At 46.1% G+C, this 13,934-nt stretch overlaps 1 protein-coding gene across 1 annotated transcript; it reads right to left on the bottom strand.

The window, feature by feature from the left end:
- Positions 1-1,355: 1,355 nt before the first annotated feature.
- Positions 1,356-13,067, bottom strand: LOC144299210 (tubulin alpha-3 chain). Its single transcript, XM_077874626.1, has 5 exons — positions 12,912-13,067; positions 5,168-5,390; positions 4,127-4,275; positions 3,129-3,809; positions 1,356-1,744 (listed from the first exon to the last, which is right to left on the bottom strand). Exons 1-5 carry the CDS (start codon positions 12,912-12,914, stop codon positions 1,448-1,450), a joined length of 1,353 nt encoding a protein of 450 aa, XP_077730752.1. The 5' UTR covers positions 12,915-13,067; the 3' UTR covers positions 1,356-1,447.
- Between the last annotated feature and the right edge of the window lie 867 nt (positions 13,068-13,934).

The raw sequence follows: 13,934 nt of genomic DNA, 5'->3' as shown, positions 1-13,934 counted from the left end.
AAAATTAATGTAACTTTTGACTTCCCAAAGCTTTCCTACCAATAGCCTACTGTTAACAGGAAGGCTTATCAATAAACAGTTGATTAACATATTTTATGTATGTATTATATATTGTATTCTTAACATAAGCTAGAAAAAAATCATAAGGAAAAGATATTTATACTGTAAAAAACCCACATACCTGCACCCTTCAAACTCATGTTCAAGGGTCAACTGTATTACCAGATCTTTTATAAACCGACACCACCACGTTTTGCTAAAGGGAAAGGGGCAGTGCTTTTGCTGAGACTGTTCCCAGGGTGCTCATCTGCAAGGGTGTGAGCATGGAGGTAGAATGATGTCATATAGGTTATGTGCACAATGAAATCAAAGATGATGTGTGTTGTAACCTAGAGCTCACTCTGTGGGCTGTGAATGCCATGCAGAATTCAGTAAGACTCCTTTCCACCTAATAATGTCCTCGACCCTACATACTTCGCCCACAGTATTAGGGACTTGTCAACAACCCCCTTCCAATGTTCAAACTCCAGTTCCTGACTTACACATTAGTCACCATGTGCTGTCAACAGAAAAGCCTGAAAAATGACAAACCCAACTGAACATCTAACTCAGTTTACCTAGAATCTAGAAATTTTTTTTGTTTTGAAATCTGTGTTTGGAAATTGTTTCCCTGCTTCTACAGTATAGTCTGGGACAGCCTTCCACATGACCCGGCAGGCTTTGGGGTCCTACCTATCCCAGCAGGCACAGGAGTGTGTCCCAGCTGCGCATCACAATAGAAAGGTTTCATATAGAAACTTTGATTGTAAATAACTGGAGACCAGCTGTGCTGCAGGGTAGCAGAGGGGGGAGGGGGAGAGGAACGCATGCCAGCCCTGCTCCCATTTAGTATTCTTCCCCTTTGCTCCTCCCCACTACTCCTGCTCACTTGCTTGCACTGGCAAATAATCTAAAAAAAAAAAAAAAAATTAAAACAATGCCCCCCAAAACAAAGGCCTTGCTGAAAACGGAGCCTTAGTAAGAGTTTGCACTAGGGCAGGGCTGCCTCCCTGGACCCTCCACAAGACTGAGTCAAAGTGGCCATTCCACAATTTGGAAAAACAAACCAGGTTACAATTCCATTCTCCAAAGGAGCATCAAGAACTAGTGAAAGATTTAAGAACAACCAAAGCATTTTTCCTAATTCCCTCAGCCATTACTTTTGAAGCCTTCTTCTAGGATTAATGTGGTAACTAGACATACAGACATGCTTAATTTTTTTTCTGAAAGGAAACCTGTTTTTTCCTCCCTGGAAATCCACTTGGAAAAGACAGGGATCTGGATCAGAATTATGTCAAAGTGCAGGACAAGGTACATGATGCTTCAAACAGAAACTTTAATAGGTAAACCTATCTCGTAATGTTATAGTGGGGGCGATACAAAGAGATGGTTGCCAGCTCCGCTCCGGTCAGTATTCTTCGCCTTCTTCAGCCTCTGCTTCCACGGAATCCACGCCCACCTCTTCATAATCTTTCTCCAGGGCTGCCAGGTCCTCCCGGGCCTCGGAGAACTCCCCTTCCTCCATGCCTTCCCCCACATACCAGTGCACAAAGGCTCGCTTTGCATACATGAGGTCAAACTTATGGTCCAGGCGGGCCCAGGCCTCAGCGATGGCGGTAGTGTTGCTCAGCATGCACACGGCCCGCTGCACCTTGGCCAGGTCACCCCCGGGGACGACAGTGGGGGGCTGGTAGTTGATGCCCACCTGCCAGAGAAAAGGAAGAAGGCAGACTGTGAAGCTTCAGTCAAACCCAGAAACGGTGGGTGCTTTCATGCAAACAGGAGACCTGCAAGTGCCTTCTTTGTGCCAGGCAAAGTGTCAGGCGAGCAGGGTGCTGGTTTCTAGACAAGGACAACAGGGAAAAAGGGGCCAGCCAGCCTGGCTCGGTTCCAAGCTGCCTGAAGGGCTGTGTCCCAGCCTCTGAGCCATGTGAGGTGCTCAGGTAACAGGATGGTTTCTTCTAAAAAGGAATAATGCTTTGTATGCCTTAGATGGCATTTTCTCCATAGGATTCTACAGACGAGGATTCATTGCTGTAGCTGAAACCTCTTCTGCTCGAGTCACAGCACTATGGTTTTATTATGAGGGGAGATCATCCTGCCACCCCGGTCTCCCATTGAGAGAGCTAGCCTGTGAATCCAGGACAACAGGATTCCTGTCAGAGGTCTGAGGACTGCTGCTACCACTGCAACAGGAGGCGGCCTAGGTGTGCTAATAGGAGAAAGGGGGTGATAATCCAGGGCTGAGACCAAAGTAGAGGCATTCCAAATTTCTAAACCAGAGGACAGAGGTTTGGGTAGCAATACACAGGGTCACTTAGAACGTCAAGGGCAAGACAGTACGTATTCTAGGCTGGCGGGGCCACATGGTCTCTGTCACAATTACTTCAGTCTTTGTAGCACAAAGCAGCCACAACAGCACATCAGTAAACAGGTGTGGCTGTGTTCACATGAAATTTTATGATGGAAAGCCTTGATAGGGTTTACTTTTAAACTATGGATAAAGCTGCAAAGTGACATCAAGTTTCCTATCCTGTATCAAATGGAAGGTGGCTACAAACTATGCTGGAGGCAAACTCAGGTCAGAATTGCTAAGTTTACCAAAAGAGAAATAAATATAGCATCATTTTTTTCCCAAAAACATGACAGTTTTTCTCTAAATCAAATATTGCATGCGATATTTAGATTGGATTTAACTTGTATGTGCCAGTGGAATGAAGTGTTTAGCGACAGCAATGTTTGTATTAATGCCCCAATTTAAAATATCCACATAAATTCTCAAAATGCTTCCAAAATTTCTGCATTTCTAAACCCAAACTACATTTTCCACACAAATTAACCACCCAAAAGAGGAAACAAAAATTGGTTCTAAAAATTTCCTGTTTGAAGTTAAAAAAAATTCTCATCACATGTATACAGTGTGATAACTAAGGAAGGAAGTTCAAAAGGCCCCACTGAATAAATTATCACCCGGGCTCAGATGACCAGGGGCTGGCTGCCATGGATCAGAGGTATTCTCCACAAAAGGCCTTCTGTACTTGGTCGGCTGCCCCTGACGGGGGAAACCTCACATCATCACCCAGTCCTACCTTAAATCCAGTAGGGCACCAATCCACAAACTGGATGGTGCGCTTGGTCTTGATGGTGGCGATGGCCGCGTTGACATCTTTCGGGACCACGTCCCCCCTGTACAACATGCAGCAGGCCATGTACTTGCCGTGCCGAGGGTCACACTTGACCATCTGGTTGGCCGGCTCGAAGCAGGCATTGGTGATCTCGGCCACGGACAGCTGCTCGTGGTAGGCCTTCTCGGCGGAGATGACCGGGGCATAGGTGGCCAGGGGGAAGTGGATGCGGGGGTACGGGACCAGGTTGGTCTGGAATTCCGTCAAGTCCACGTTCAGGGCCCCATCGAATCGCAGGGAGGCTGTGATGGAGGACACGATCTGCCCGATCAGACGATTGAGGTTGGTGTACGTGGGCCGCTCGATATCCAGGTTGCGCCGACATATGTCGTAGATGGCCTCGTTGTCCACCATGAAGGCACAGTCGGAATGCTCCAGGGTGGTGTGGGTGGTCAGGATGGAGTTGTAGGGCTCCACCACGGCCGTGGACACCTGGGGAGCCGGGTAGATGGCAAATTCCAGCTTGGACTTCTTGCCGTAGTCCACCGACAGCCGCTCCATGAGCAGAGATGCAAACCCAGAGCCGGTGCCGCCCCCGAAACTGTGGAAGATGAGGAAGCCCTGCAGCCCTGTGCACAGATCCGCCTGAGAGAAATCACAGACCGAGAGTGAGTGCCGCCGGGGAAGGAGCCGCACCACCAGCCTCCGATGACCCACAGTCACTTCTCTTTCCCTCTGCAGGACACCACGCATTCAAACCGTCCACAGGGCACCCGCGTGATGCTCAGAAGCAAAGAGCGGGGCAGATGTTAAGACGGATGGGTGATGGAGGAGGCACTGAAGCCACATGCGAAGGAAGATGTGGACTCGAGATTCTGGCCTGGGGTTTTGTCAAAGTCATCTCCTGCCCACCCTCCTGTCCAGGGCAACACCCACAAGAAGCTTCCTTAGCGCCCTCTTACCAGTTTCCGGATCCGGTCCAGGACCAGGTCGACGATCTCCTTGCCGATGGTGTAATGGCCTCTGGCGTAATTATTGGCTGCATCCTCCTTCCCGGTGATCAGCTGCTCTGGGTGGAAGAGCTGCCTGTAGGTCCCCGTGCGCACTTCATCTGCAAAGAGGACACGTGGGCAGTGGGTCTTCAAGGCCTGTTGTTAACTCGCCAAGGGGGATAGATTCGGGGACCCTTTGGATCTACCAAGCACATGCTGTTCCTTGGGGGGCAGCAGCATCAGGGTCTCATAGAAAATGTCTGTGCAACATGCAGACCACAGCTGCAATCTATGGCTCTAGTAGGTCACATCAGCTGGAGATACCAAGTCCAATCTGACTGGTTCCCAAAGAAGGGAAACCACTCACACCCTCACCCATGAAATTATTTCTTCAGATCTGGAGCTACATCCAAGAGTCTAACTAAAAAACCCCTTACATCCTGGACAGTCACCACGTCAGCAGCACTTTGCCAGGAAGTCCCATTGGGGCACCCTATGTGGCCTGCGCCTCACACTTCAGGGTGACATTGTCTTCTCCTGGGTGGCCACTGAAGGTGCTCTCTCTTTGTAGCTCTCCCTGGGAACCACCTCAGGCTTCTAATCTGCAGGATCCCAACGAATCTTCTCTAGTTACCTTCTATGTCTAAGATGCAGGTCAAGACTCTTGTGCACCTGCATCAGATGTGTGCAGAGTCAGGGCGGGGCCGGTGACTGGGCACCCTGCAGGTGGGGTCTACATAGCCACCCGCCTGGCTCTGAGGCGGCCACGAGTGAATCTAGTCCCAGCCCATCTTTGGTCTGTACTTTAGGTTCTCCTAAATTAGGAGCCTCGGTGTCAAGGACACTTTAAGCACTAACCCCGTGGTTTCTCACCTAACACAGCCACGGGCATACACTTGTACGTCCCATCCTTTCTGTAGAAGGATTCGAAGGAGCACAGGGGACATGGATGGGGCTTCAGGGAGGCTCCCCGACTCTCCCAGCAAAGCCGCCAAGTGCCCCAGGACCTACCGACCACGGTGGGTTCCAGGTCCACAAACACTGCTCTGGGCACATGCTTGCCAGCCCCAGTCTCGCTGAAGAACGTGTTGAACGAGTCATCCCCACCGCCGATGGTTTTGTCACTTGGCATTTGACCATCAGGCTGAATTCCATGTTCAAGGCAGTACAGTTCCCAGCAGGCATTGCCGATCTGGACACCTGCCTGCCCCACGTGGATAGAGATGCACTCGCGCTGGGGACCAGAACAGAAGCATTGAGACCCCCTTGTCTTCAAGGCAATCAACACTATATAGCATGCAAATGAAACCAAACATCTTAAGTTAGTCTTTCTAAAATATTTTGTTGTCTTAAGATCTCCTCAGACATTATATCTCATGAGCTTTCAATGATATTTATATCTGAACACTTATCTATATAACATAGATAGACATACACTTAAACTATGAATAGTAATAGAACCACGGTAAATTAGTCTTCCAAGCCATAAGCAATGTTAAAAACTGGTAAACAATGGCTTAGAAAATCAGACAAGGGGGGATCCCTGGGTGGCGCAGCGGTTTGGCGCCTGCCTTTGGCCCAGGGCGCGATCCTGGAGACCCGGGATCGAATCCCACGTCGGGCTCCCAGTGCATGGAGCCTGCTTCTCCCTCTGCCTGTGTCTCTGCCTCTCTCTCTCTCTCTCTCTCTCTCTGTGTGTGTGACTATCGTTAATTAAAAAAATAATAATAATAAATAAATTTAAAAAAAAAGAAAATCAGACAAAATATATGAAATAACACTTTATAGTCATTGGACAACAGGCAATACAAGACAGTGATTCAGACAATGTAAGCCTTAGCATTGCCCCCAGACGAGTGCTGGGGAGTTTCCAGGCTACATTTGGGGGAAGGGGCAGAAACCCAATGCCCAGGGATCTCCCCAGGTTGAGAGAGAATTCAGTGTTCAAGGAGGCTAAGGTATCTAGAAACCATGTCGCTAATAGTGGAGGGGAGAGAGTTGCACAGAAAGAGCTCTGTGGATGTCAGCAAAGAGTCCCACTTGAGTCCACAGTGGAGTAGCACTCAGCACCCATGTGTGAGGGACTCTTGAGCTCACAGGCGTCTTGAGGGAAAGGCCTCCTTAGTCACAAAGCACTAAGGGGAGCCCTCCCTTTAGTAGTGGGACCAAATGAGACCTACACTAAAGGCTTCTTTTAATGTCAATCTAAACTTACCAGGTATAAGCACGTGCCCACGCACACACGCACACACACATACACAGAATATATGACCACATGAAAAGAAAAAATAATCAATACAAACTGACCCATAAGTGACAGAGATGACAGAACTAGTAGACAAGGACATTAAAATAGTTGTTACATACCTATCCATATCCCAGGAAGGTAGAGAAGAAAATGAGAGATATAAAAAAGACCTAAATCAAACTGCTAATGATAAAAAAGAATACCTGAAATGCAAAATACACTGGATAGAATTAATAGCTAATTATGTATCACAGAGGAAAAGATGTAAGGATGATAGAAAAGTTCTAGAATAGAAGCGGTGACACAGAACATATGAATATACTTAATGTGACCGAATTATACTTAAGTAGTTAAAACGGTAAATTTGGTGCCATGTGTATTTATTTCATCACAAAAAAAGGTGATATTCAGCAACAAGTGGTTGAATCTCAAAACAATTATAGTATGAGGTGGAATTCAAACAGCAATAAATGAACTCAATGATTCCATATATATAAAATTCTAGAAATACATTTAAGTAGATTAGTAGTGGGGCAGGAGTGGCAAGAGGGAGGATTTTCAAAGGGGTAGGAGGAAACTTTTGGGGGTAATGAGAGTTTTATTATCTTTATTGAGGTGGTGGTTTTGTGGATTATCAATGTTAATAAATGTTAAATCTTAAAAAAAAAAATAAGAACATAGGGAGAGCCTCTGCATTGCTGAAAGATCAGTGTATTGAAAGACTTGTTATAAAATATTTTGTCTCAGGGGATCCCTGGGTGGCTCGGCGGTTTGGCACCTGCCTTCAGCTCAAGGGCGTGATCCCAGACTCCTGGGATCGAGTCCTGCATCGGGCTCCCAGCATGGAGCCTGCTTCTCTCTCTGTGTCTGTGTCTCTGCCTCTCTCTCTGTGTCTCTCATGAAAAAATAAGTAAAATCTTTTTAAAAAATAAAATACAATATTTTGTCTGTGGACGCCTGGGTGGCTCAGTTGGTTAAGCATCTGCCTTTGGCTCAGATCATGATCCCAGGGTTCTGGGATCAAGCCCCACACTGGGCTCCTTGCTTCTTCCTCTGCCTGCTGGTCCCCCTGCTTATGCTCTCTCTCCCTGTCAAATAAATAAATAAAATCTTTAAAAATAAATAAATACTTTGGATTTTATTGCATTGAGAAGTTTAACCATGTAATTGTCAGTTTTCTAAAATAAAAACTTTACAGAAATACTAACCGGTCAGTAATTACAACACAACAATAGATCAAATTTGACTGAGTTAAAAAATTCATAACTGTTAAACCTTGTCAAACTATACACTTTGTTTTTATTTTATGACCCTGACAGCTCAATGAAACTAAGAGAGACAGAGAGAGAGGAAAAATACTTCACCATTCAAAAACTGAGGGAATGAATAATCAGCAGATCACTATTATAAGAAATGTTAAAAGAATTAACTAGAGAAGGAAAATACTAGATGGAAAATTCGAACTACACAAAGCAATAAACAACTCCAAAACTGCTAAACATGTGGGCAAACATAAAAGACTTTTTATTGTATTTTAAAAATATAATTGAACATTAAAGCAAAAACAATGATTTATTGTGGGGTTTATAGCTCATATAAAATTAAAATATGGGATGCCTGGGAGGCTTAGTGGTTTAGTGCCTGCCTATGGCCCAAGGCGTGATCCTGGAGTCCTGGGATTGAGTCCCACGTCGGGATCCCTGTGTGGAGCCTCCTTCTCCCTCTGCCTGTGTCCCTGCCCCTCTCTCTCAGTGTCTCTCATGAATAAATAAATAAAATCTTTAAAAAAACTAAAATATGACCAATAGTAGCACAGAGGCCAAGGAGGAAAAATGTAAGTATTTTGCTGGGACGTAGTATAATATCACTTGAAAGCAGACTGTGACAGACTGAGGATGTGCTCTATAATCCCCAAAACAACCACAAAAAAAATAAAATGAAGAGGTACAGTCACAAAAGTAATAAAAAAAGATAACATGGAATCATAAAAATAATCCAAAAGAGGCAGGAAAAGAGAGGAAAGAGGGAACAAACAGGAGATAAACAGAAAACAAGCAGCAACGTGGTCGATTTATACCCAACCCTACCAATAATCACAGTAAACATCGTTACAAATTAAATGTAAATATCTAATTAACAGGCAGATTGTCAGAGAAAAAGCAAGACCTAACTATAAACCAACTATAGGAAGCCCAAAGATGGGTTAGAAAGTAAAGTATTGAAAATATATACCATGCTAAGCCTAAACCAAAGGCAAGCTAGAGGGGCTAGATGAACAGTACAGTTTTTATTTCATTTTATTTTATGCTGACACTGCTTGCTATTAGCGTAGACTGACCTTGGCCTAGAAGAAGGGAGCTGGGATGGATGGGACAGGCAAGCTTCCAGGTGTTCCTCCAAGCAAGTTTATTTATTTATTTTAAAGATTTTATTTATTTGAGAGAGAGAGAGAGCACAGAGGCAGAAGTAGACTCCCTGACAGCAGAGCCTGATGTGGGGCTCCATCCCAAGAGCGCAAGATCATGACCCGAGCTGAAGGCAGACGCTGAACAGGCTGAGCCATCCAGGTGTCCCTCTCTCCAAGCAAGTTAAAAGGAAATACCACCCTGGATGAGGCTGGGCAGCAGGGCTGGGAGGAGTGCACAGGCACACAGCAGGGCAGTGACATCGCTCAGGCATACAGGGACAAGGTGGCGAGTCTGGAACCTTCCACTCTGCCACTCATCTCCCACTTCTCCAAGAGCACCAGTGGGCTCCATCCCACTGCTGAGTGTACTAGTGGGAACTTACAGTCTCTACGTTCTCAGCATTCTCCCTGGTGAGGAGGCAGCCTGGGTCACACCTGGCTGACAGCACATTGCTCACAGGGAGCCAAGGTGAACAAGGCACTCAGCCTGGTGGTGGACAGCAGGGATAGCAAAGCCCAGGACCAACACTGTGGCTTTCAAAGCAAAGAATTTTACTAAAGAAAGAGGGTCATTTCATAATGATAAAGGGACCAATTCAACAGGAAAAGCATAATAATCCATAATGGTTACGTACTATTAGAACCACAGCTTCTTGATACAGAACTTCAAAATATACAAAGAAAAACAGAACTGAAAGGTGAACAGACAATCCACAATCAAAGACTTCGACATTCTCTCAATAACTGATTCAACTAGATAGACATCAGTCAGGGTAGAGAAGACCTGGACAACACTATCAACAATACCGATCTAAATTACATTAGAAAATACTCCAATCCACACAGCAGGATACACATTCTTATACGCACAGGAAATATTTGCCAAGTAGACCACATTCTCTGTCAACCATAAGACAAGTCTAAATAAATTCCAAATAATCCCAGTAAGAGTTTGGTCTGTAGTGGGAGGGGAGAGTGGACCCCAGAGCCCTGAGCAGCCATGCTCCTGCCACCAATCACCATTACCACACCCCTGAACAGCAAGGCCAAAACCCTCAGCTGCCTCCACCCCCAGCACTCCTGACAACAAGCCCAGATCATTTTAACTATGGGTATTATTTTCCTATCATCTAATTATGATCACATTACAGTTCAGAAATCTCAAACAATTTCAAGTTGTTTCTAATTTCCTAAACTAGCACTGTCATCTCCTAATCTTTAGAATTGAAGCTCTGAAGCCCCCAAACTCGGCTTCTGGTCTTGTTTTACTACAAGGGCCTAAATCACAGCTGATGGTCTAATTCTGATTCCAACCAAACTGCAACACTGAGCCCAAAAAAATTAAAAAAAAAAAATTGCCTTTAGAGGCAGGGACAAATTCTCCAGAAGATACTAAACTTGGTGATGAGGCTCAGGGATGCACAAAGTAGGATTTTATTTTTTTTAAGATTTATTTATTCATGAGAGACACAGAGAGAGGCAGAGAGAGAAGCAGGCTCCCCACAGGGCACCCGATGTCGGGACTCAATCCGGACCCTGGGTTCCTGCCCCAAGTAAAAGGCAGATGCTCAACTGCTAAGCCACCCAGGCATCCCCAAAGTAGGATTTTAAACCTAATTTCTGATGCTGGGATTCCCATTAAATTCTTTTTAAGATTTTATTTATTTATTTATTTATTTGAGAGACAGAGAGCATGTACCTGCACATATCCCACTGTGCGGGGATACCGACATGGGGCTTGATCCTAGGACTCTAGGATCATGACCTGAGCCAAAGGCAGACGTTTGCAACTGAGCCACCCAGATGACCCTCTACTAAATTCATCTTCAGACACAAACCCTTCTAACAAAGTACCTAGGACAGCCAATATTTTCTCAGAGAATATCAATGTTAAGTTCTTTTAGGTTATATTCACAACAACTTGTCACCACCTCTCCCTCCCCGGAAGTTTCCTAATTTAGTTGGTTCAATTACTATGAACTTTAAAAATCAAATTTTAGGCATTTCAACTTAAGAAGACTCTATCGTATCAAACAACAATGGTGGAATAGCTCTCTGAAAGTATTAATGAAGGTGTTTTTATTTCTTAAGATGAAGCCTTAGCTAAAAAAAAAAAAAAGCTCCTGAAAATAATGAAATGCACAAATTATCTCCTAATCTTAACGCTTTCTTTTACCTGTCTGGTAACAGAAGATAGCTTTCCTTTATACTTAAAATAATTCACTTCTACAAGTAATTCATTTGAGCAGCTTGATTTCACGCTGTGCAATGACTGATAAGAGAACCCTCAAAACAACTTTTACAAAGGGAGAATGCAGAGGTTAGTATGAATTATTATATAGTAAATTATGATATAGTTTGTATATATGGTTATACACAGACACACACATATATAAAGTTCGGAAGCTACCACAGTAATCAGGAGAAGAAACAGGATGAGCTCTCAGCCTCAGTTAAGTGACACTTGAACTGGACCACATGAACTCCTGTTGGAGGACTGTTTTGGTGGCTCTCCACCTAAGGCTGTCCTTCTTGGGCACTGCTTATTTGTCTTCCAAATAAGCACATTATTTGGAAATGCATAATGACACAGGTGTTGGCTGGGTTCAACTGATGTGTAAACTATTAATGTGTTAACAACTACATAGTAAATCTATGAATGAGGATATAAAAATGCATGAATTAGGGATCCCTGGGTGGCGCAGCGGTTGAGCGCCTGCCTTTGGCCCAGGGCGCGATCCTGGAGACCCGGGATCAAATCCCATGTCGGGCTCCCGGTGCATGGAGCCTGCTTCTCCCTCTGCCTGTGTCTCTGCCTCTCTCTCTCTCTCTCTCTCTCTCTCTCTGTGACTATCATAAATAAATAAAAATAAAAAAAAACATTTAAAAATAAAAATGCATGAATTAAAGACAGAAGCCTGTGGGCCGCCTGGGTGGCTCAGCAGTTGGGTATCTGCCTTCGGGTCAGGGTGTGATACCAGGATCCAGGATTGAGTCCCGCAGCGGGCTCCCTGCATGGAGCCTGCTTCTCCTGTCTCTCTGTGTGTGTGTGTGTCTCTCATGAATAAATAAATATTTAAAAAAGGGAAAGACAGAAGCCTAGCCTGCTGTGGGAAGACACGAATTCTCGTGTATTGCCAATGGAAGAGAATCTGGCAAGATCTACAAAACCACAGCCATGCACTCCTGGCACCGCATGTACACCTACATTAGGTAAGAAACAAGAAACAGGGATCCCTGGGTGGCGCAGTGGTTTGGCGCCTGCCTTTGGCCCAGGGCGCGATCCTGGAGACCCGGGATCGAATCCCACTTCGGGCTCCCGGTGCATGGAGCCTGCTTCTCCCTCTGCCTGTGTCTCTGCCTCTCTCTCTCTCTCTGTGACTATCATAAATAAATTTTTAAAAAAATTAAAAAAAAAAGAAACAAGAAACAGCACATGCACAGATTACTCATAAAAAAAAAAAAAAAGAAACAAGAAACAGCACGTGCAGATTACTCATCGCAGCTCCATGTACAAAAGACTGGGATAAAAGTCCAAGCATCCAGTGACCCCGAACAGGTTGTATAATCTACAGCCACACACTCGAATACTATGCAGCCGTAAACAATGAAGATCTTTGTACGGCGATATGGAGGGCACTGGATTTTTTTGTGCAATGCAAAAACAAAGTGCAAGAGTGTGCACTGTGTGCTTTTTCTGGCGCAAGAAGGGGAATATGAGCAAGTCTGTTCCTGTTTGCTTGGTTTTGCTCTAAGAAAATTCTAAGTATAAACCAACCTAAATAAATAAATAAATACCCCATTTAACAGAGGAAGCAAGATTTTTCAGCATCTAGTGTTTTCTACCATTCTTATTTCAGGACGCTGTAATACTGCCTACCCGTGCCCCCTCGTGAGCCCACAAGTAGGAGACACAAGTCGGAGAACTCGAGTGCAGCACTTGGGTTGCTCCAGGAAGAAAGAGTCGGGAAGGGCCAGCGCTGCGGGTGCCACTCCCAGGTGACACAAGCGTCCCGGAGCTGCCGCGTTAGCCCCCCCCCCCCGCGCCCCACTGCCATTTGGGCCTGCCCCCCGCCCCCGCCCGAGGCCACCCGCCATACCATGGTGTTTGCCTCCTGGTCGCACGCCGGGCTCCACTTCCTCTCTGTGCCACACCACGCGCCCAACTGCTTGCAGGCCACGCCACGCTCCGCATCCTGATTGGCTCGCTGCTCGAGCGAATGCTATTGGTTCCGACCGCTTGGGGGGGCGGGTTCCAGGCAGGAACCTCAAGCGTGATTGGCCATTTTCTTGACCGGCGAGGTCGCTTTTGATTGGTCGTCACTTTGGGCGGGAAGCCGCGACCTGGTGGCGGGAACGCAGTGGCTGAGTGTCGCTTGCAACGTTGGCGGGAACCCGCGGGGCTCATGCCACCGAGCAGCCGTGGAGCGGTGGCCGCAGGGCGTCCCTAATGAGGGGTGGAGGCCTTGCAGTAACAGCTTACACCTCCCCCCCACCCCGCCCCGAGCCCTACATGTTCATCTGTAAAATGTAGTCTTCGGACGTTTTCGTTTTGACTTGTGCAAGGGTATTGGAAGTGACAAGAGCTGTTAAGGGTGAAAGGGGTTTGCAGACTTAAGCTTGAGCAGATACATTTAAGGGTTATTTTGTTAGCAGCCTTTTATCTATACCGATGTTAGTATCCTGGGCCGGTAAGAATTTTTAAGAGGAGTAGTAGGTGGCAGGGGCAGAGCGACAGGGAGGTCAGAGTTGCAAGACTCAGCCAGAGGCCCTTGGACTGCGGCGAAGAGGGTGACATTGAAGGCTGTGGGTGGGGTCTGCACGACCGTGGCTAGATTGAGGAATCTGGCTTTACTGGGTTGGAAACCAGCCGCAGATGCACAGACTGGCCATTTAGAGGACGCATGAGGCCTCAGGGGGAGGACCGGGGCGGGAGGCCCCACAATGCAGAAAGCCAAGGAATTACTCACCCACCCCCACTCACACACCTTGGTGAAAGGACACAGATTTGCAAGGTTCCTGGAAGGGAGGCTGAGCCCTCCATTCACTACCCAATTCCTGCTGCTGGTCCATGGAAAAGTCTGTGTTTACCCTACAAAAGACAAGTGCCCCTTCTCTTGGCT

This window comes from Canis aureus, chromosome 27 (assembly GCF_053574225.1).
Source record: "Canis aureus isolate CA01 chromosome 27, VMU_Caureus_v.1.0, whole genome shotgun sequence".
Lineage (NCBI taxonomy): Eukaryota > Metazoa > Chordata > Mammalia > Carnivora > Canidae > Canis > Canis aureus.
This window is presented reverse-complemented; position numbering and strand designations above follow the sequence as displayed.